Source organism: Melanostigma gelatinosum (genome assembly GCF_949748355.1).
Source record: "Melanostigma gelatinosum genome assembly, chromosome: 9".
Taxonomy (NCBI): domain Eukaryota; kingdom Metazoa; phylum Chordata; class Actinopteri; order Perciformes; family Zoarcidae; genus Melanostigma; species Melanostigma gelatinosum.
Window position 1 is genome coordinate 26,803,020 of NC_136642.1, and position 22,381 is coordinate 26,825,400.

At 45.7% G+C, this 22,381-nt stretch overlaps 1 protein-coding gene across 2 annotated transcripts in view; it reads right to left on the reverse strand.

The window, feature by feature from the left end:
- The window catches only part of ascc3 (activating signal cointegrator 1 complex subunit 3), a 246,923-nt gene that overhangs the window by 31,258 nt on the left and 193,284 nt on the right, over window positions 1–22,381 (reverse strand). For both annotated transcript variants that reach the window (XM_079276288.1, XM_079276289.1), the window contains exons 31-34: window positions 11,501–11,638; window positions 10,996–11,116; window positions 10,008–10,140; window positions 8,879–9,004 (exon numbers count right to left, since the gene is read on the reverse strand). In XM_079276288.1, the coding sequence (XP_079132414.1) occupies window positions 8,879–9,004; window positions 10,008–10,140; window positions 10,996–11,116; window positions 11,501–11,638 (518 nt within the window). The remainder of the gene's footprint in view (window positions 1–8,878; window positions 9,005–10,007; window positions 10,141–10,995; window positions 11,117–11,500; window positions 11,639–22,381) is intronic.

Sequence of the window (22,381 nt, forward strand, 5' to 3'; positions counted from 1 at the left end):
TGTCTATTCATCTATTCACTATCCCCATGGAGGGAGTGCATATCTGGCGAACAGTGTCCCAGGAACCGAGCCCCAGGGGCTCGGTTCCATTCCACCAGGAGATTGTCACAACAGATACCTGCCTCTCAAGGCGGGGTGCAGGGTGACAGAACAGGACAGCCTGGGGGCAGTTGTCTGCTGAAAGACCGCAGGTCCAGGTTCTAGAGCTAGCGCTCGAGCACTTCCTTCCATGTTTGAAGGGAAAGCATGTGCTTGTCCGGTGGACAGCACCTCTGCTGTGATTTCCCATGAACTATCGATGGGGCACCAGATCTGCAGAAGTTGCTACGGGGATCACCGTGGCCTTCTGACTTGGGAGGCCCATCGCGTGACCAGCCTGTGGGCAATGTACCCACCAGGAGAATGGAACAAGGTTGTGGTTTTCCTGTTCCGTTACAAGCCTCCACCGGGGGAGTGGCGGCTGCATCCAGACGTGTCGACCCACTGCCCCCACTGGGTCTCCCTGACGGAGAGGACCAGCCCTCTGGGTCAAGATGCCCTGGCTCACACGTGGCCAGAGGATCTTCTTTATGCCTTTCCACCAGTCCCTCTGCTTTTGCTATAAGCTTGTCAGAGTTCTTCCCCGACAGGAGGGATCTCCTGTCGCAACTAGAGGGTCGGATTTGGCATTCCAATCCCTGCCGCCTTCAATTAGGGGTCACGGGAGGGCCCGACCGGATGCTGAGTGGCTGCATAGAACCAGTCTGACGGACTATTCTGAATGCCAGTGCGCGTCTACCTGCCTGCAGTACAAGAAACAGGTGGAAGCTGTTCTCCGACTAGTGTGCGGCTCAGAACAAGGTCCCAGTACAGCGCCCCGTGCCTGCTGTACTGAGTTTCTACAGTCCCTCCTGGATAAGGGCCGGTCTCCCCTGCATGGGACCTACCCTTGGTACTGGACACCTTATGCTGGTCCTTTTGAACCCCTGGCACAGGCGGAGCCTAGATGGCTATCAGCAAGACGGTTTTCTCCTTGCTGTCAGTTCAGCTCAATGTGGGGGCGAGCTGCATGCCCTATCAGTGGAAGAATCATGTCTGAGGTGGAACTCAGATGGCTTGGGTGTCACTTTCTGGCCTAAGGCAGTGTTTCTCCCAAGGGGGTGGATACGTTCACATATAAACCGGCCTATCCAGCTGGCAAAGTTGACCCCCCCCTCCCCCATCGGGAGAGGAGAGGTCAAGGCTGCTGTGCCCAGTGTGGGCCCTCAGAGCTTATATGGAAGCCACCGCCTGCATAGTCAGTTATGGTGAGCCTAAGAAGGGCTGTGCTCCTTTTTAAAAAAAAAAAAAAAAGGAAAAACAGCACCTGTCCCACTGGATAGTGGAGGCCATTGCCGATACATACAAGGCGAGCGGCTGCGCTCGGCCATCCGGGGTGAAGGGTCACTACCAAGAGTGTCTCCACACCGGGGGCAAGCCTGAGTGGTGTGCCTGTGGGGGATATATGTGCGGCGGCCTCATGGGCATCACTGAGCACATTCACCAAACACTACAGAGTTAACGTTGCCAACCCTCACCCACTGGGGAGGGTTCTTGGCCAATTTTCTCTGCCGGAGCTATAAGGGGTAGTTACTGTGCTTCCTTGTGACTCTTTTGGTATAAGTCATCCAGTGTTAAGCACTGCCTCTGGCGGTCAGTAAGGATGAAATAGAACGAAAGTTACGAACGTAACTACGGTTCTATGAATCCTGGATGACCGCCAGAGTTCTTGGTCACTCGGAATCCCGTGAACTCGCGAGAAGATTCCATAGGACTGAGCTCAGGATGACACCGGAACTTATAGACGACGGTGGTCATCCGAGGTCACACGTGACTTTGTTGATATAAATATTCGACCTGCGCATGCGCGCGACGGAAGATATCCAGTGTTAAGCACTGCCTCTGGCGGTCATCCAGGATTCATAGAACCGTAGTTACGTTCGTAACTTTCGTTTGCAAGGGTGAAAAACCCTGTATACATTGGTAATGGCAGTAATGTAATGTCAAATATGTCCTGGTTAAGTTGGAGAACTGTTCACAGAACATTATTGGTGGTTATTTGGGCTCTTTGAGTGCCATCTGGTTGTTCTCGTGTGACAGTTGATGGAGATGGTCCTTTGTAAATTGCTGTATAAGTTGCAATACAGTTTTGTGTGAGATCTTCATTTTGTTTGTTTCAGAAAGCTAAGATGGAATACAAATCTGCTGTTAGAAACATGCAAGTCATTAAAATGCATTCTTTATTGCCACTAGTTCTGACTGAAAACATGTGGGTTAGGGGAGTAGAAGGCTGCTAGGGTTACTGACCTTTGAGATATTTACCAAGGTGATCCATTGAAATCTTTTCAACAATTAAAAAGGAAAGGTTTTAAAATGTATTAAACATGCATATAGTATTTTGATAATCTCATGAAAGTACTTGTCATTTCCATCTATCCACACTTATCTAGGTCGAGGAAGTCAGTCAGGTAGTCCAGCAGTCAGTTTCCCTAGCCTTGTCCTCCAGTTCCAGGGGATCACAAAACATTCCCCGGCAAGAAAGGATTCATAGTCCCTCAGCCTCTCTTCCCCGTGGTCTCCTACCAGTTGGATGTGATGTGAATACATCCACAGGGATGTGTGTAGTGTTGATCCTGACCAAGCCGAACCCCCTCAACTGACTCGTTGCCTGATCATCCTATCTCTAAGGCTGAGCCCAGTCACCTTGCAAGTTGTATCATTCTTTTCCAAACCTCATGACCATAGGTGAGGATTGTATCGTAGATGGACCAGTCAATTGAGAGCCACTATGCCTGTGTGACTTCTGGTGGTGCACCTATCTTCCTGTTAATCTTGTACTGCAACCAACCCTAGCTTGTGAACGAGACTCCAAGATACTTAAAAAGGCATACTCCTCGTCCACTTGCACACTGGGTTGGCAAACTTCATGAACCCTCATTGCATCCTTGCAAGAGAAATATGTCAGTGGAGCAGCTAAAACTGAAGAGGTCTACTGTCCCTTGACATGGACGGAATCAGCATTGCTCCTCTTGAATCTAAGGCTCAAATCGGCCATGTTTCTTTTGTCCATTGACAACAACAGTCTGGTCTTCTGGTCCAAACCCAGAACAACTAATGGATCCATAACTAGCTCCAAGAAAAATATCCTTTTTTTTTTGTATTCCTCAGGTTTTCCTTTGTTTTGTGGCTGTGTGGAAGAATGGGTTATTAAAAAATAAAAATAAATGAATGTATATGTTGCCTCCATGACATGTTTTGTTGGTGCAATTTTAAATTTTTAATGAAGAAAATGAAAATGGTAATACAATGGGTTACTACCCTGAGAGTCCGGGGATCAACCACACAGAGTATGTCGATGAACATGGACCGAAAATGTTGAAATCAAACAAAAAACTGTCCAAGTGGAGCTTTAAGTTATTGAGAAAAGCAAAAAAAAAAGCAATAATAGCTAGGATGACTACGATAAGTCAGTTAACAGGTGAGGGGGAAAATTATATTAAGGTCATTTTACAGTTTTCTGCATTATGCATGCAAACCTTTAAAAGAAATCGCCCGCCCGATCTTCCCTTATTACATTAAAACAAATGATATCTTCATGATCATCATACAGAATCATTTACTGTGCAGTTGGGAGCAGGGAGGAGTAATCACAGCCTCACTTGTGGGCTGGAAGCAGCAGTTTAGACGGGTAATAGTCAAATTTAATGGCCGTTTAATGTTAAGTATTTCTTTCATTCCCATCACCCCACATGTTAACAGCACGCGGTTCGAAGCGCTGACTGTTTATTACTGAACACATTTCACAGATCTTTACTGGTGGCAGGGCCTGTCTGATTAAGTCATGGCCATTAGCATCATCACCATTAGGCTCCTGATGGCGCAGGGAGTCAGCCTGCAGAGCTTTACGATACCCATGGGACCCTGCACCTCTGTCAGTGTGTAACTGTGTGGGTGTGTGTATGTGTGGAGTGGGAATCAAAGCATGAAAGCGGCGGTGATAGATTAGCTGTTCAGATATAAAACACATCTGCGTGGAGATAACAGTGTCAGGGGATCTGCGCATTCACAGAGAAAATTGATGACGTTGAATATCATTTGATGTAACATGAAGCTGAATTTAAGAGGGCCAGTATACAACTGTTGATTAAGGAGCATGCAATAAAGCCAAAATATGTTTGTCATACTGGAACCAAAAATCAGTTTTGATTTACTGGAAGACCTGTGGGCAGTGGCGGCTGGTCAATAGAGGGCCATGGGGCATGGCCCCACCATGAGCCACACAAAAAATGAAAAAAAAAAATATTTGTGTTTTTGAACTATGGAATGTACCCAGTAATGTGTGTAAAATATGATATCTGCGCAAAATATATGCTTTTCCTGCTCGTCCTCTCCCCCTGTGTGCTCTCTGGTCGTGCTCTCCGCCTGTGTGCACGACACTCTCAGAGCGCGCAGCTTGGGGGGCCTAATCGTTTTGGCCCAAAAGAGGCGGGTCTATGAAGCAGTTTAGCCAATTGCTGATTCAAGATATGAATGAGTGACATACAATTTAGCCAATCAGCGCCCTCAAATAGATTCAGCTTGGGGCCAGAACGATCAGGCCCCCCTCGCTGCGCGTTCTCGTCAGGAGAAGTCTCTACAGGCGCCCGCGCGAGCACTCCTCCTCCAAGACCCGTTTGAGAGGAGAACTTTGGCGGCGATTCTGCAGCCAAAGAGCTGATATCAGATCAGCCTGACCTCACAATCAGACAGCAGACTAGCGGGAAAGGGAAGCAGTACATGAAGCTTCTGTACTAGCTGTACACCAGACAGGTTTGGCTAGCTGGATGACGTCATGCTAATAACTTATTTCGCTTTTTAAAACAACGGGGACGGATCCAGCACGGACAGTTACAAGAGTGAGGGATGAGGAAGTAAGGAAACATGAGAACACCAGGACACACATGAGAACTCTGTCAAGCTACATATTAGACAAAGTGAACATCTTTTCTTCTACATAGCTGTCCTCAGTCTCATCTGCTTAACTTGGTCATGGAGGCATCAACATGTAATAGAGATGTTAAATTAACAGTGAGAACTCATCATAGCTCAATTTAACATCAGTATTCATAATTACACTTCATGTTTACTTCTCCTGATCTTTACCTCCTATAACAAGGTCCATAGGGGCATCTCAATAAATAAACATGTTATATTATATTATATAAGTGTTATTTACTGATTGTTTTCGCGTTGGAATACATGTTAAATATTTAACTGCCAAGTAATAATGCGTGTTCAGCCCATGCTCAGCCCTGCCAGATGTTAAAAAAAAATTAACGTTTAACAATCTGCAGTGATGGTTTATTAATCTGTTCACACTGTGACCAATCCGCTCCATTGGTTTATTAATCTGTTCACACTGTGACCAATCTGCTCCTTTGGTTTATTAATCTGTTCACACTGTGACCAATCCGCTCCATTGGTTTATTAATCTGTTCACAATGTGACCAATCCGCTCCTTTGGTTTATTAATCTGTTCACAATGTGACCAATCCGCTCCTTTGGTTTATTAATCTGTTCACAATGTGACCAATCCGCTCCTTTGGTTTATTAATCTGTTCACACTGTGACCAATCTGCTCCTTTGGTTTATTAATCTGTTCACACTGTGACCAATCCGCTCCTTTGGTTTATTAATCTGTTCACAATGTGACCAATCTGCTCCTTTGGTTTATTAATCTGTTCACACTGTGACCAATCCGCTCCATTGGTTTATTAATCTGTTCACAATGTGACCAATCTGCTCCTTTGGTTTATTAATCTGTTCACACTGTGACCAATCCGCTCCTTTGGTTTATTAATCTGTTCACAATGTGACCAATCTGCTCCTTTGGTTTATTAATCTGTTCACACTGTGACCAATCCGCTCCTTTGGTTTATTAATCTGTTCACAATGTGACCAATCCGCTCCATTGGTTTATTAATCTGTTCACAATGTGACCAATCCGCTCCTTTGGTTTATTAATCTGTTCACACTGTGACCAATCCGCTCCTTTGGTTTATTAATCTGTTCACAATGTGACCAATCCGCTCCTTTGGTTTATTAATCTGTTCACAATGTGACCAATCCGCTCCATTGGTTTATTAATCTGTTCACAATGTGACCAATCCGCTCCTTTGGTTTATTAATCTGTTCACAATGTGACCAATCCGCTCCTTTGGTTTATTAATCTGTTCACAATGTGACCAATCTGCTCCTTTGGTTTATTAATCTGTTCACACTGTGACCAATCCGCTCCTTTGGTTTATTAATCTGTTCACAATGTGACCAATCCGCTCCATTGGTTTATTAATCTGTTCACAATGTGACCAATCTGCTCCTTTGGTTTATTAATCTGTTCACACTGTGACCAATCCACTCCATTGGTTTATAATGTTTACACTGTGACCCTGACAATGGTGGGCCATCAGGGCCAGGTAAAGTTATAGCTATTTTATAATTTAATAATTTTTCATAAATACACTACATGTATTGTAATTTTTTTCCCATTATCTGATTTTCTCATTGCACAGCTCCTGTCTTCCTCTGTTGCGCTGCTTCCAGCACAGCTTGTTTTAAGTAGAGCTTTTATCCAATCAGATTCAGCCCCTATGTCTCTCTGTAAGGAGAGAGGCCTGATGCCCGCTAGAGAGACTTTGCAGAGAAATGGATTTGGGAGTTACTGACTTTGTTAACAAAGAAAGGAGGATGGACTTTGTCTTTAAGGGAACAGCAGCTTTGGTAAGTCAACTGCTTTTGTTTTTTTACATCTGCAGTAGCGCTACTACTGTGTTCATGTGTCTATGGTGTCGTTTTTATGAATAATATGAATGGCTCGTGCTCTAGCGCTGCAGTGTTGCTGGATTGATTTGTCATGCTTGACATTTTATGTTGTCATATAAATATATGTGACTGGTTCTTGTGAGTTTGTTCTTGTCGTTGTGTTAATTACATTGATTCTGACTTGTCCGTTAATGACGAAGCATCCCATCATCGCGGGGTTATTTTGGACATTGATTCTCTGTTTGAATCAGGACCACAGAACCCACAATTTAAGCTTCTGCATTTTCCAAATGCACTAGTATTATTCAAACGTATTGTTCGGTTCGTAAGCCTCGTACCGAACGGTATAATACGAATACGTGATGTTACACCCCTAGAAACAGATAAGCGTAGCTCAGTAGGACAGCACAGAAGGCCCAGGTATAAAATGCACGGCCCGCCACTGGACCCTGAGGACATACTGGATGGTTTGAAGCCAAGTGTGAAGTAGCTGGGATAAGAATCAGCACCTATAAATCTAAGGCCATGGTATCCTAGAAAATTGTGGATCCCAACCATTTGTGAAGGAGTTCATGCATCTTGCAGTCTTGTTATTATCTTGTTAGTGGGACTCTCTGGCACAGCACTTAACTGGTTTGAATCCTACTTGAAGGGCCGAGAATACTTTGTGTCTGTAGCTGATTACACATCAGAGCTGACTAAAATGACATGTGGTGTTCCCCAACACCAAAGACAGTAATGCCTATTGTAGTGAAGAGGGAGCTGAGCCTGAAGTTCAGATCTATGTTCCAATGTTCACTCTTTGTCTTGAATGTTTGGTAGTGATGGACAAAATCTTGAGATCAGAGAAACAACTATTCAATTAAATCAATTAAAAGATAGCCGAAAAGGTAGTTTGGGCTATTGATGAGGACATTTGGGAGCCTCTCTGTGGAGGTTTTCCAGGCCCCTCCAACTTGGAGGAGAACGCAGACAAACCCAGAACAAGCTGGAGGGAAAATGTATCCCATCTGAACTAGCAGTTGCCTGTGATAGCCGAGGTGGAGGAAGTAGCTCAACTTTGCTTAGCTTGCTACCTGGGCACTAAATAGGCAGCAGAAAATGGATGGATGGGAATCAAATAAAAATATTTAAGGACAAGTGATTATGTAAAGTATATATATATATTTTTTGTCGAGAACATTGTATAAATACAGTTGTTTCAAGGAGATGTTTCACAGCTATATAAAATAGATATTATGGCTGTCTGTGTGGAGTTTGCATGTTCTGCAACTCCATGCAAACTCATGTCAGCGTGGGTTCCCTGCGGATCTCCGGTTTCCTCCCACAGTTCAAAGACAACCTAACATCTGGATTAGGTTGATTGAGGACTCTAAATTGCCCGTTGGTGTGAATGTGAGTGTGAATGGTTGTCTGTCTCTATGTGTCAGCACTGCGATAGTCTGGCGACCTGTCCAGGGTGTACCCTGCCTTCAACCAATGTCAGCTGGGATGGGCTCCATAATGCAGTACTTTTCTAATCCTGGGTCTCATTAGTGTGAGATTCAAAAGGTTTTTCAGGCTTTTTGTTATTTCAATTCATGGCAAGAGACAGTACAGTCTGGAGAGATACAGAAGGGGAATGATATCAAAGGCCCTGGTCCATGTACATGTTGTGTTTACATGCTCAATACCAGCCAAAGGCTGTCCAGCAGTCCTTGACCGACAACTAAACCCATGTCATTGTTTTGCTGAAAATGGTCAGACATTGAATATTGCCCTTAAATCCAAAATGAGAGTGTCTGGTTTCACAGACCTGTATTGGTACAACCCTACTGCTAGGCCTCAGTCAGGGAGTGGATTGGTAAATGTGGGATGACAGCCGTGCAAATACCAACAGGCTGGAATGTTCTGGAATGGTCTCTGTCTACACAGCAGATGTTTGACCGAAGAACATGGCACTCCTCTAACAGGTTATAAGAGCGGTCCAAGAATGTGTGCATGCGTGTTTCCTTTAGTGCTGAACTGCATGACCTGCTGCCGTTGGTGATAAAAGGTGGTGTGAGCTGGTTTGCCTAACCTGGGGTTCATCACCAGCCGCCTGAAGAAGTACGTCCAGGTAATGTAGTCCATTGCATCCTGTTTGGATGAGATGGTTCCTGCAGCAATCTCAGCATTCAGATGGTCTGACAGCACACTGTGGAGGCTGGAGATACGGCACACAATCACAGGAGAGCCAATTATCATCAGCCAGATGGGTTTTAAACCTCAATACTTCTACTCTACAAACAGAAATACGTATGTAGCACCAAGAAGATTAGCTAGTTCATTGATTAGCTGATCAACAACACATACACTTTGCCAACAATTATGAATATTAAATAATAGTTCAATTCATTTTCAAGCACAAATGTCAAAATATTGGTAAATGTGAAAATGTGGTGTCTTATGATAACCCTGAATAAAATGTCTTTGTGTTTTGGACTGTTGCTTAGACAACACAAACATTTATTTTTGAATCAGATAGCTCCTGATCAAAATCCAGTTGCCAGTTTTAGGCCACTGCAAAGTTCTTGTATTCTTGCATTTATTTAGCTCACCATCTTTTGGTAAATGTTGAAAAAAATGTAAACTGATCTTAACAAAAAGCATGTTTACATTTCTCTCCAGTAAGGAATCACAAAGACTGGATTGGTGTCAGGTATTCAGTCAGGATTGGTATCAACACATCAAAAATCTTCCAACAATCCCCGGCCTACCAACGTGGACATCACTGCACGATTTAGTATGTAAATAGCAGAGGACTCATTTCTGGTAGAGAATCAGGTTTTTAGTCTTGTGTGTCTTGTGAGACTGCGTATACGTTCAGAAAAGCTCTTGACTAAACCTAGTGATGAAGTAATCAGAGGTAAACTCATCTCTAGAAGTAGAGATCGACATGTTCAAACATCATTATGAACCACAAGAGCAACATGGATCCATGAAGACATGTTTGACCCTCCCCACGAAGTCAGTCACACGGTTACAAGCAATTCTTTGAGAAGGGAAAACTATGTTGTGGTGGATTTCAAGGTATTCTTCTTTTAATGGGTAACAGTGTGACAGTGAATACTATCTTGTTCATAGAGGAAAATCATTTCTCGGTCCAGCCCCTGGTCTTTGATAGAACAGACAAAGGTGGGAGGAGACAGCAGACGTGTGGCTGTTACCTGGACTCAACGGGGAAAGGCTCATAGAGGAACTTCTTGTAGAAATCCTTCTTGATGTCATGGACGAGGATAACGGCTTTGCCCTGGTCATCAAACTGAGGCCGACCTGCTCGGCCCATCATCTGCAGGACATCTACACACACAGCACACACATCACAAAGCTGTCACTTTGTTGTCCAGAATTCTCTGAAGCTTAACTGTAACTGTTTTTAAAATGAGACTCTTTCCCTCAGTCGATTTCTGAGGTTGTGATTAATCAAATCATGTAAAGTCATAATATCATGGGGAAATGACACACAATCGTCATGGTGTCAAAACTAGGAACCAGCACCACAGGAGCAGCAGCACTTTAGGAAAGCTCACTATGTAGATTACAGAAACCCCTTGACAGCTTATCCTTTCTGTCACTGATATGATATGAATTTGAAATGAATGTGAATTTGGTGCCAAACGATCCATGGAAGACGAATCACTCTGTTTGAGTTGTTGGCATTACAAAAACGCTTCTCTTACCACTTAATCAATCTTTGGCTGAAGAGAGCACACAAACCGGCCGCCAATTTACAAACTCAATTGATGTTAAGTAGCTGGCAGCTGACGTGAACTACTGCCGGCAACGTTTGCATTTGAACTAGATAAAGCATCAGTAGTAGTATTATTATTATTAATAATTATTGTTTGTTTGAACAATATTCCCCTCTGGGGAAACATCCTAAGCTTTGTATTCCTTTCAGCTTCAAACAGAAGAACTGCTTTGGTTGCTGGCTCCTCAGTTGAAGCCCCGAAATCAAATGTGGAAGTAGAAGCTTCGAAGAAGTTTAACGCGCTGCATAAAGATTTAGGTTCAACCATTTGAAACAATAGTTGTATAAGTGTGCATCGTTACGTCAGAAGCTTTCAGTCATTAGCGGACATTCATTGCATTGCTTTTACTACACAAGTATAATGTAAACATCTCTCCTGCTGTGGTAGATTAAGGGAAGCGTACCTGTAATGGGGTAGTCCACGTAGCGCTTGGATTTACCATCAAAGTATTCAGTTCCCTTAACGACCACCAGGTGAGCAGGGAAGTTCACCCCCCAAGCCAGAGTACTGGTGGCAATCAGAACCTGAGAAGAGACGAGACCTTACTGCAATTACACAACAACACAACTTTAAAGAACTAAAAGTATCTTAAAATAATGAATAATAACTTAAAATATCTACAGAACGAAAATAAGTAAAACAATGCAGTATAGTTGTTGAGTAATGTAAATGTTGAGGAAAATATGGGAACATGGGCAAAATGGGAATGTATGTGCAATGTATCCATCACATCCACAACAGTTCAATATTTTAAGCAGATACCACAGATTTCACATTTTAGACCAAGGCCAGAGCTTTAAGCTGACCAGCCGTATAGAACGGATCAAATCTGCAGTAAACACTTGGGCAGGTCAGCTAAAGGGTGAGCAATGTGGTTTGGAGGTATGTTCAGTAGTCTGAGGTCCTACCTGGATCTTACAGTTGACAAACAGCTCCTCCACAGTCTTCCTGTCTCTCTCATGCAGACCTGCGTGATGCATGCCGATCCCAAAGGCCAGTGTTAGCTTCAGGTTAGAATCCCGCACTGTGGCGATGATAGCCTCTATCTAGAGACGGACCAGAGCACAGACAGCGACGGATCAAAGAACCAATGACACAGCAGATAAGAACATTGACAACACGCTCAAGTTGGTTTCATGCAGGGTTACTGTAAAACAGTTTTCTCTCCAGTAGGGATGGATCTTTAGGATTGTATCCATACTAGTACTTTTATGGATACTGCTTATTGGTTAGGCTCCTTATCGATGGTCCTATCGGTTCTTTTTGATTATTTTATGAGAAGAAAGAGGAATAAGAAATAATACACATTCCTTTATTGTTCTTGTATGTAAACAAAGTGTTTCTTGAGCAGCAATATAAGTTCTAAAATCTTTAAGACATTCTCAGCTAAAGAATCATCTTTCATTGATAACCCTGTTCTTCTGATCAAACTCCATATGACATGCTGCTGTTTCCTCTCGTACTTTTGAGGGTTTTATTGGGTTTGAGACAACCAGAATTCTCAGCATCTACTGGAGTCAAATGTTTTCTTCTCTCTGATCATGATGTGAGACTCCCGCTGTACTGAGCCGGAGACAAAGACACAGAGAGAAGACATTTGAGACGAGGACATCTCATTCCAGAACTACGAAAGCACAACTTTTCACTCCGGACTGCATCGATTCTGACAGGGTTCTACTCATTTACAACCGGTTCCTGTTTAGAACCGGGTTTCGGGGGCATCCCTACTCTCCAACGTTGTTGTAACCTGACACCTGTAGAAGGACCATTTACAAGACCACCATAGTCCCAGTTCAGTTGTAGACATCATGAGCATGGCTCTCCTCTGGTTCCATAGGATCGGGGCATCTTGCCTTGTGTTATCTAATGTCTTCCAGCCAAGACAAACTGTTGGCTTCAAGGTCAAACAGGTGTAATCTGTGAGTGAAGAGAGACAGAGCTGCAGGACCAAACAGGGACAGACACACCAACTGGTTTCTGTCCTCCATATTGTGTTCTTTGTCTTTTGAGAAATACTTTATTCGAAGGTAAAGTGTGAAAAAAAGCATTCACGATGCACCAGTAAAACTGATCTGATATATACATATGTATAAATGTATATAATGTATAAATGTATATATATATATATATATAAATGTATATATATACATATATATATATATATATAAATGTATATATATATATATATATATACACACAGTGGCGGCTGGTCAATAGAGGGCCATGGGGCATGGCTCCACCATGAGCCACAAAAAAAAAAAAAAAGAAAAGATAATTAAAGCTGCGAGCAGCGATGAACGGGCCCTCGCCATGTGCGTGTCGGCGTGCCGGCGGGACTCCGGCCTGCGCGTCCGAGAACGTCTGCGACCGTCGGACTGCGCGTCCGCGAGCGGGACGTGTTTAATCCCGCGTGGACCGCCTGGTGCTGGAAATTATGCTTTGCAAATAGTCCGATGCTTCCTGCGTCCTCTGCCTGGTGCTACAGAACGCGTGCATTGTGTAGCTCTATATCAAGTGTAAACCACATTGGGTAAAAGTCACGTAAATCGGATGGTGTTTGTCAAAAAACGCAGATTTACTTTCGCCAGCAGGTGGTGCTGTGAGTATTAGGGAAAATTTGCTTGTAGACATCCTCAGGCCATGAGTGTTATCAAGCATGTGAAGTTTGGGACTGTTTGGAACAAGTCCAGCTGAGTTACATCAGACATTTCCTTTAGCCAGTAGGCTTTGCGGGTTTACTGTAGCGCCCCCTAGTGGTCGAATGCAAAACAATTCTCAGGGTATGTTACTGGATGCGATGTGCACATATGCTGAATATTTTGGGAATTTAGAACAAATGGTTGAGAAGTTATGTGTATTGATATTTTGCCACGCACCTAAGAAGTGTATTGGTCCATATCTTGTAAATGCAAAGAGATATCAAAAAGATATATAAGACAAGCTTTTGATGATCTAGATCCACTTATGATCCACAGCAAATTTCATAGAAATCGGAGCCAGCGTGTAGGAGTTTGCAAAAATGTGTTTTTTTTTCACTAAAGTCAAAATGGCTGACTTCCGGTTGGGTTTAGAGGTTAGAGCTCCAGGGGCTTTTTTGTCCGTCTACATGTGATACATCAAAATTTTATATGTAGATAGTGAAACGTACCGCGAGGGCTGCGTCGTCGGAATATTGTATAAATTCATACAAGATTGAAAATGGCAGACGTCCTGTAGGGTTTAGAGCATGGTCCCAAGAGACTTATTTTTAAGTCTCCATAGGATACATGTGCTTACCAACTTTCATATATGTAGCTGAAACGTAGCGCTGGGGCTGCTGTTTTGAAATCTTGTAGGGGGCGCTATAGAGGCAATTTAAAACGGCCAAGCCAAAAAACCATATACACTATGTCTTCCTATGACCTACGACACATGTACAAAGTTTCATGAGTTTTTGAGCATCCCAACACACTCAACCATCAGCTTCCTTTTTCATGAATACGATGCGTCGCCACGGCAACAGCATTAAACGAAAGCGCACAATATTCATGATCATGCATCATCAATGTCTTAAGGCTATCCTTACCAAATTTTAAAGTCATCAGGTCACCTGGCTAGGAGGTATAAAGAAAAGTATAAAATATGACATTTCCTTTTGCCAGTAGGTGGCGCTATGAGGTATTGAATTGTTTTCAATTGAAATATGTTCCAGCTTGAAGTAGCATCATGCATAATAAGTTTTGTGCGGATTGGATAATGTACCTTGGAGTTATAAGAACTTACAAGAATGTATTTTTTCAAAAACAATGAGGCAAAATGGCCGGCACGCCACGTCAAGGTTCTTCGATGAAAGCGCGAGATTTGAGTAAATTTTAATCACAAAGGTCTTAAGAACATCCTGACCAAAGGAGAAGTTGATCGCATAAATTCTCTAGGAGGAGTTCGTTATAATGCGAAGGCTGAAACTGCAAAAAGTGGCGTGCTGTAGCGCCCACTAGTGGTCGAATGAAAAACAATTTGCAGGGTATGTTACAGCATGCGATGTGCACATATGCTGCAAGTTTTGGAATTTTAGGACAAACGGTTTAGAAGTTATGTGTATTGATATTTAACCACGCCCCTAAGAAGTGTATTGGTCCATATCTTCTAAACGCTAAGAGGTATCAGAAAGCTTTGAGTAACTTTAGATAAGGTAGATCCAATAATGATCCACAGAAAAATTGGTAGCAATCGGACCCAGCATGTAGGAGGAGATAGAAAAAATGGGTTTCACACTAAATTCAAAATGGCGGAAAATCTAAGTCGGCGGAGCTTAGGGGTCTGAGAGGCTTTTTTTTTAGATCTAGCGGATTGGGACATGTGGGTCAAATTTCAAGTCAATCGGACATACTGGCCGAGGGGCCTCACTGGTACGATTTGTAGGGGGCGCTAGAGAGCCATTATTTTACACACACATATGCAAATTTGGGCAGCAGAGTTTCTACCTCAGATCTGAGAGGGGTGCAAAAATGGTGAGTTTTCATAAATTCCAAGTGCCCCTACAAGCTCCAACCCCGGCAGAAAATAACGGACCCCATAGAATTTCAATAGGGCCTTCGCAGGCCCGACGTTGTCGGTGGCTTGGGCCCTAATAATCATAAATTCTACAAATTGTCAATATTTGCGTTTTTGAACGATGGAATGTACCCAGTAATGTGTGTAAAATATGATATCTGCGCAAAATATATGCTTTTCCTGCTCGTCCTCTCCGCCTGTGTGCTCGTCTGCTCGTGCTCTCTGCCTGTGTGCACGGCACTCTCAGAACGCACAGCTAGGGGGGCCTGATCATTTTGGCCCAAAAGATGCATTAAATCATACTGGGATGTTTGCTGAAATTGATAGGATGGCCCGACCTAGAACATTTTCCACCAGCCGCCACTGTATATATATATATATACATATATGTATAAATGTATATATATATGTTTATGTTCTCATGAGAATCAATTATTGTTGGAATGCTGTTAAGCATTCCAACTATTGTTATCCTGTTTCTTTATTCCACTATTTATTCCTTCCCCCATTTCGTCGCAACGCTTCTTCTTCTTCATTTTTTAAGCTACAGAAACTGTTCAACTATCAAAATGTTCAGCTCCTTCAGCTCATGTCTGCTATGACTTTTTCTATTTCTAACCTTTAAACTTTTTGAATTATTAAGCTTTTAGCAACTTTTTAATGAATGGGATCTCTATGGAGAATATTTACAAATCCTCTTAAACTTCTTCAACTTTCAAATCCTTCAACTTCCTCATACGTTCAGCTACAGACACCATTTCAACTTTCAAATGTTGAGAAAACCCTCAACTATTGCCAACATGATTCAGCTTTTTGATATCTTTTTAACTTTTTGAACTGCAGCAATTTAACTTTAATGAGTTTTCAGCCCTTTTCTGACTTTATAATGCGTGTGTATTGCGCAGCTTAGAGTGCGTGATGTCACCGCTAGAGTGAAGAGCAGCTTGAGATTCTTGTGAAAAAAACATTTGTATTTTGCCACTGTGTCCACAATCTTCACTCTTCATGCATAATTTCTGGATGTAGAAGTAGCTAATATTGTCCTTGTCGTAGAAAAATTACTGTGGAATCCCACAGATTTCCACATTTGACACGGAAGCCATTAATTGAGAGGAAAACCAACTTTCTGCTCCATAGAGACCAATGTTAAATTTTGCTTCAAAAACATCTTCCACAGAACACGGTACCCCATTTCTAGATTGCCAGTTAAGCCACATTTTTTACACTGCAGACACGATTTTTACAGAATCTGTTTGTCAACTCATTCTTCCCCTCAATTATTAATATCGGAGCAATAGGAGCTACGGTTATGAGAGTTTTGATGATTTGTTTGAGAGGTGTTTCCCTGTTCTATTTCATCCTTACTGACCGCCAGAGGCAGTGCTTAACACTGGATATCTTCCGTCGCGCGCATGCGCAGGTCGAATATTTATATCAACAAAGTCACGTGTGACCTCGGATGACCCCCGTCGTCTATAAGTTCCGGTGTCATCCTGAGCTCAGTCCTTTTTTCTTCTCGCGTCGCAGGTTAGCTACCATGGTAGCATAAACAAGGATGTGTCTACGATCAAGACATATTAGAGCTCGTCGCTGTAGCCTTGTGACCACCGGTCGGAGTTGCGGTTCTCTCGCCCTCCAAAGGCTGCGACGAGCTGTCCCTCTTCGGAGGGAACGGTGTGTTCGCCGTTCGGACATCGAGCCCCGGACTGGTGGACGCCCCTATCATCGGTCGTCACCAGTCTGATAAGGGCCAGCTAAGTCGTGATGACAGCAATCGGTAAGATCGATTAACATTGTTTTCTATAACAGTTGTTTGTTCCACGGTTGGCAGAGCGCTTCCGCTCTAGTTAATCGAGTGGCGCGCTAACGAGAGCGTAGAATTACGCTGTCGGCCCGCCCTTCACAGTGTTACGGCTATCACAGTTAGCAGAGTGTTCCTGCTCAGGCAAACTTTGTGAGACACTAGATCCGCATTGGCGTTGTGTACATGGAGATTTAATCTTTACATCTGACGTAATTCGCAGTTAGCAGTGTCTTCACTCAGGCTAACTTGGATGCTAGCTGGGACTGCGTCCATCAACTTTGTAAACCTTACGGCCGTCACAGTTAAACAGAGCATCCCCGCTCAGGTTAACTCAGTGGGAAGCTAGCTAAACAGAGCTGATACTGGGGCTGTGGCCATCAACTTTGTATCCTTACGGCTGTCACAGTTAACAGAGCGTCCCCGCTCAGGTTAACTCAGTGGGAAACTAGCTAAACAAAGCTGATACTGGGGCTGTAGCCATCAACTTTGTATCCTTACGGCTGTCACAGTTAACAGAGCGTCCCCGCTCAGGTTAACTCAGTGGGAAACTAGCTAAACAAAGCTTATACTGGGACTGCGTCCATCAACTTTGTATCCTTACGGCTGTCACAGTTAACAGAGCTGTCACAGTTAACAGAGCGTCCTCGCTCAGGTTAACTCAGTGGGAAACTAGCTAAACAAAGCTGATACTGGGGCTGTAGCCATCAACTTTGTATCCTTACAGCTGTCACAGTTAACAGAGCGTCCTCGCTCAGGTTAACTCAGTGGGAAACTAGCTAAACAAAGCTGATACTGGGGCTGTGGCCATTAACTTTGTATCCTTACGGCTGTCACAGTTAACAGAGCATCCCCGCTCAGGTTAACTCAGTGGGAAACTAGCTAAACAAAGCTGGTACTGGGGCTGTGGCCATCAACTTTGTAGCATTACAACGATCACAGTTAGCGGAATGTGCTCGCTCAGGCTAACTCGGTGAATGCTAGTTATACTAAATCAACATTGAGATTGTGCCCATTGATGGTTTTTACGCATTACGGCTGTCGAGTTCGCTCCGGCTAACTAGACTAAGCTAATACTCGGATTGTGTCCATTGATTGTTGTAAACATTATGGACATATCGGTAGCGGATATCAGTTAGCAGAGTGCCCTCGCTCAGGCTAACTGGTAGCACACCAAGAGTTACAGCAACTGTCCAAGTGAAGAGTGTCCTCGCTCCCCTCTCACTGTAAGGACTGTGTTTTTTTTTTGTCCGTTTTCACAGTAGCAGAGTGCTCTCGCTCAAGCTAACTGGTGGGGCACCAATATCTGCAGCAACTATCCGAGTGAAGAGAGTGTCCTCGCTCCCCTCTCACTATGAGAACTGTTTTCCTGACCTATTCCACAGTGGCAGAGTGCTCTCGCTCAAGCTAACTGGGGGGACACCAATATCTGCAGCAGCTGTCTTAGTGAAGAGAGTGTCCTCGCTCCCCTCTCACTGTAAGGACTGTGTTCTTTTTGTCTGTTTTTCACAGTAGCAGAGTGCTCTCGCTCCAGCTAACTGGTGGGACACCAATATCTGCAGCAACTAGCTTAGTGAAGAGAGTGTCCTCGCTCCCCTCTCACTATAAGGACTTGCCTGGCCTGTTTCAACAGTGGCAGAGTGCTCTCGCTCAAGCTAACTGGTGGGACACCAATATCTGCAGCAACTAGTTTAGTGAAGAGTGTCCTCGCCCCTCTCACTATAAGGACTTTGCCTGACCTGTTTCCACAGTGGCAGAGTGCTCTCGCTCAAGCTAACTGGTGGGACACCAATATCGGCAGCAACTATCTTAGTGAAGAGTGTCCTCGCTCCCCTCTCACTGTACGGACTGTGTTCTTTTTTGTCCGTTTTTACGGTAGCAGAGTGCTCTCGCTCAAGCTAACTGGGGGGACACTAATATCTGCAGCAACTATCTTAGTGAAGAGAGTGAGCTTAGAGAGTGTCCTCACCCCTCTCACTATAAGGACTTTGCCTGACCTGTTTCCACAGTAGCAGAGTGCTCTCGCTCAGGCTAACTGGTGGGTCACCAATATCCGCAGCGGCTGGCCAAGGGAAGAGTGTCTGAAGGATCACTCGCCACTGACTGCCCCCTGCCTGTTCTCTCAACATTCAGCAGAGCGCTCCCGCTTGGACTGATTTGGAATTCCGCATAAACGAGTGGGACAAGGGTTCCACCAGAATCGCGGCCATGTTAAACTCTCCCGGCTGTAGGACCTGTATAGCTCCTCTTCAGCCGGAGGACGGCCCTGACCTCTTGCCCTAGCAGGGAGAACCCAGGCAGGACCTGCGGCATCACGCCTTGAGCAGTAAGGTCTGCTAGGCTGGCCGAAGTGGAACACCTGATGCGGGAGGTCTACCTCCCCCTGTCAGGGCAGCTGAATCCAGCCCAACCTACCCTGGTCATTTGTATGGCGCTTGCACACCGGGCATACACAGCAGCTGGAACATCCACCTGTGAGTGCCTTCTTCAGGTACCTTCCCGCCCTCACCACCTTTTCTGTTCCTCCCTCCGAGGAATATCTGAGGGAGTTGCATGCATGGTGGAGACACCAGGGTTCTCTCCTGCCTTACATCAGACCATGCAGGAGGTGGCAAATCTGGCCTTGCACGTATGCCAGCCAGTTAGACGACTATGGCGTCCATCAGTTTCCCCTGAGGAGACTCTGAGGCCCGATGCCAGGTGCCCTCGACCCAATGTCGGGTCAAAGATGACCTGCTATCCAGGGCTTAGGACACAGCAGCGCTGTGCACCGTATCGACAACTCCCTCTCCCACCTCATGCTTTCCCTCGCAGATTCTCTGCAGCGGGCTACTTCGACGCTTCTGCTCAGTGATGCTTCATTGCAGGCGTTTGCGCTCATATCGAGGGAACGTGGATGTATGATGTCCACCCTGGTTCAGACTCGCCGCCAGGTTTGGCTGGCGCAGTCACCCCTATCTGAGACATGTAGGAGGACCCTCCATACTGTCCCAGTGGAACCTGGTGAGCTGTTCGAGTCAGCTGCTGTACAGGCGCTTCAGCGGACTGTTAGAGCTAGCCAGACCAGGCAGCAGTTATCTGGTCTTTGCAGGGACATGCCTGCACCCCCAGACCTAGGGGTCCCATTTTTGGCCCACAAGGCCGTTTTCTCAGCCTCCAGCTTACCCTAGTAGCCGCAACAGGCCTCGGCGTCCTGCTGAGAGGCCGGACCACTACCTATACAACCCTACTTACGTCCCCGTCCCCCCCGGCAGGGGTGCCAGGAGATGTCTCCAGGCCGGCTGTCGGGGTTTTTTCTCCCATCAGCGGATTTCCAAGGGAGAGTGGTTCACGTCTATTGACGCCTGTTCCCATGGTGCATCACCACAACTTTCAGTCCTGGGTGCTTCCATTCGGACTCTCCCATCTCCCCATGGGTGTCCACAGTGTGTTACTGCTGTCCTTTCCCCCTGCAATCGCAGGGCGTGAACATACTGCCGTACTTAGACGACTGGCTGACCTAGGCGCCGTCCCGGCTTCAGGCGCCACAGGACACTGCTCGCCTTCTCTCACGTGGCCCGGTGGGCCTCAAGGTGAACATGGAGAGGAGCTACCTGAGCCCTTCTCAGAGCATAACCTTCATTAGTGTGGCCCTATGAGGGCCTGTCTGTCGCCCCAGTGCGGATGGCTGAACAGCCTTCACTTGGATGCCAAGTGGCACAGATACAGGGCAATAATATTATCGAAACAGTGTCTATTCATCTATTCACTATCCCCATGGAGGGAGTGCATATCTGGCGAACAGTGTCCCAGGAACCGAGCCCCAGGGGCTCGGTTCCATTCCACCAGGAGATTGTCACAACAGATACCTGCCTCTCAAGGCGGGGTGCAGGGTGACAGAACAGGACAGCCTGGGGGCAGTTGTCTGCTGAAAGACCGCAGGTCCAGGTTCTAGAGCTAGCGCTCGAGCACTTCCTTCCATGTTTGAAGGGAAAGCATGTGCTTGTCCGGTGGACAGCACCTCTGCTGTGATTTCCCATGAACTATCGATGGGGCACCAGATCTGCAGAAGTTGCTACGGGGATCACCGTGGCCTTCTGACTTGGGAGGCCCCTCGCCTGACCAGCCTGTGGGCAATGTACCCACCAGGAGAATGGAACAAGGTTGTGGTTTTCCTGTTCCGTTACAAGCCTCCACCGTGAGAGTGGCGGCTGCATCCAGACACGTCGACCCACTGCCCCCACTGGGTCTCCCTGACGGAGAGGACCAGCCCTCTGGGTCAAGATGCCCTGGCTCACACGTGGCCAGAGGATCTTCTTTATGCCTTTCCACCATTCCCTCTGCTTTTGCTATAAGCTTGTCAGAGTTCTTCCCCGACAGGAGGGATCTCCTGTCGCAACTAGAGGGTCGGATTTGGCATTCCAATCCCTGCCGCCTTCAATTAGGGGTCACGGGAGGGCCCGACCGGATGCTGAGTGGCTGCATAGAACCAGTCTGACGGACTATTCTGAATGCCAGTGCGCGGTCTACCTGCCTGCAGTACAAGAAACAGGTGGAAGCTGTTCTCCGACTGGTGTGCGGCTCAGAACAAGGTCCCAGTACAGCGCCCCGTGCCTGCTGTACTGAGTTTCTACAGTCCCTCCTGGATAAGGGCCGGTCTCCCCTGCATGGGACCTACCCTTGGTACTGGACACCTTATGCTTGTCCTTTTGAACCCCTGGCACAGGCGGAGCCTAGATGGCTATCAGCAAGACGGTTTTCTCCTTGCTGTCAATTCAGCTCAATGTGGGGGCGAGCTGCATGCCCTATCAGTGGAAGAATCATGTCTGAGGTGGAACTCAGATGGCTTGGGTGTCACTTTCTGGCCTAAGGCAGTGTTTCTCCCAAGGGGGTCGATACGTTCACATATAAACCGGCCTATCCAGCTGGCAAAGTTGACCCCCCCCCCTCCCCCATCGGGAGAGGAGAGGTCAAGGCTGCTGTGCCCAGTGTGGGCCCTCAGAGCTTATATGGAAGCCACCTCCTGCATAGTCAGTTATGGTGAGCCTAAAAAGGGCTGTGCTCCTTTAAAAAAAAGAAAAAACAGCACCTGTCCCACTGGATAGTGGAGGCCATTGCCGATACATACAAGGCGAGCGGCTGCGCTCGGCCATCCGGGGTGAAGGGTCACTACCAAGAGTGTCTCCACACCGAGGGCAAGCCTGAGTGGTGTGCCTGTTGGGGATATATGTGCGGCGCCCTCATGGGCATCACCGAGCACATTCACCAAACACTACAGAGTTAACGTTGCCAACCCTCACCCACTGGGGAGGGTTCTTGGCCAATTTTCTCTGCCGGAGCTATAAGGGGTAGTTACTGTGCTTCCTCGTGACTCTTTTGGTATAAGTCATCCAGTGTTAAGCACTGCCTCTGGCGGTCAGTAAGGATGAAATAGAACGAAAGTTACGAATGTAACTACGGTTCTATGAATCCTGGA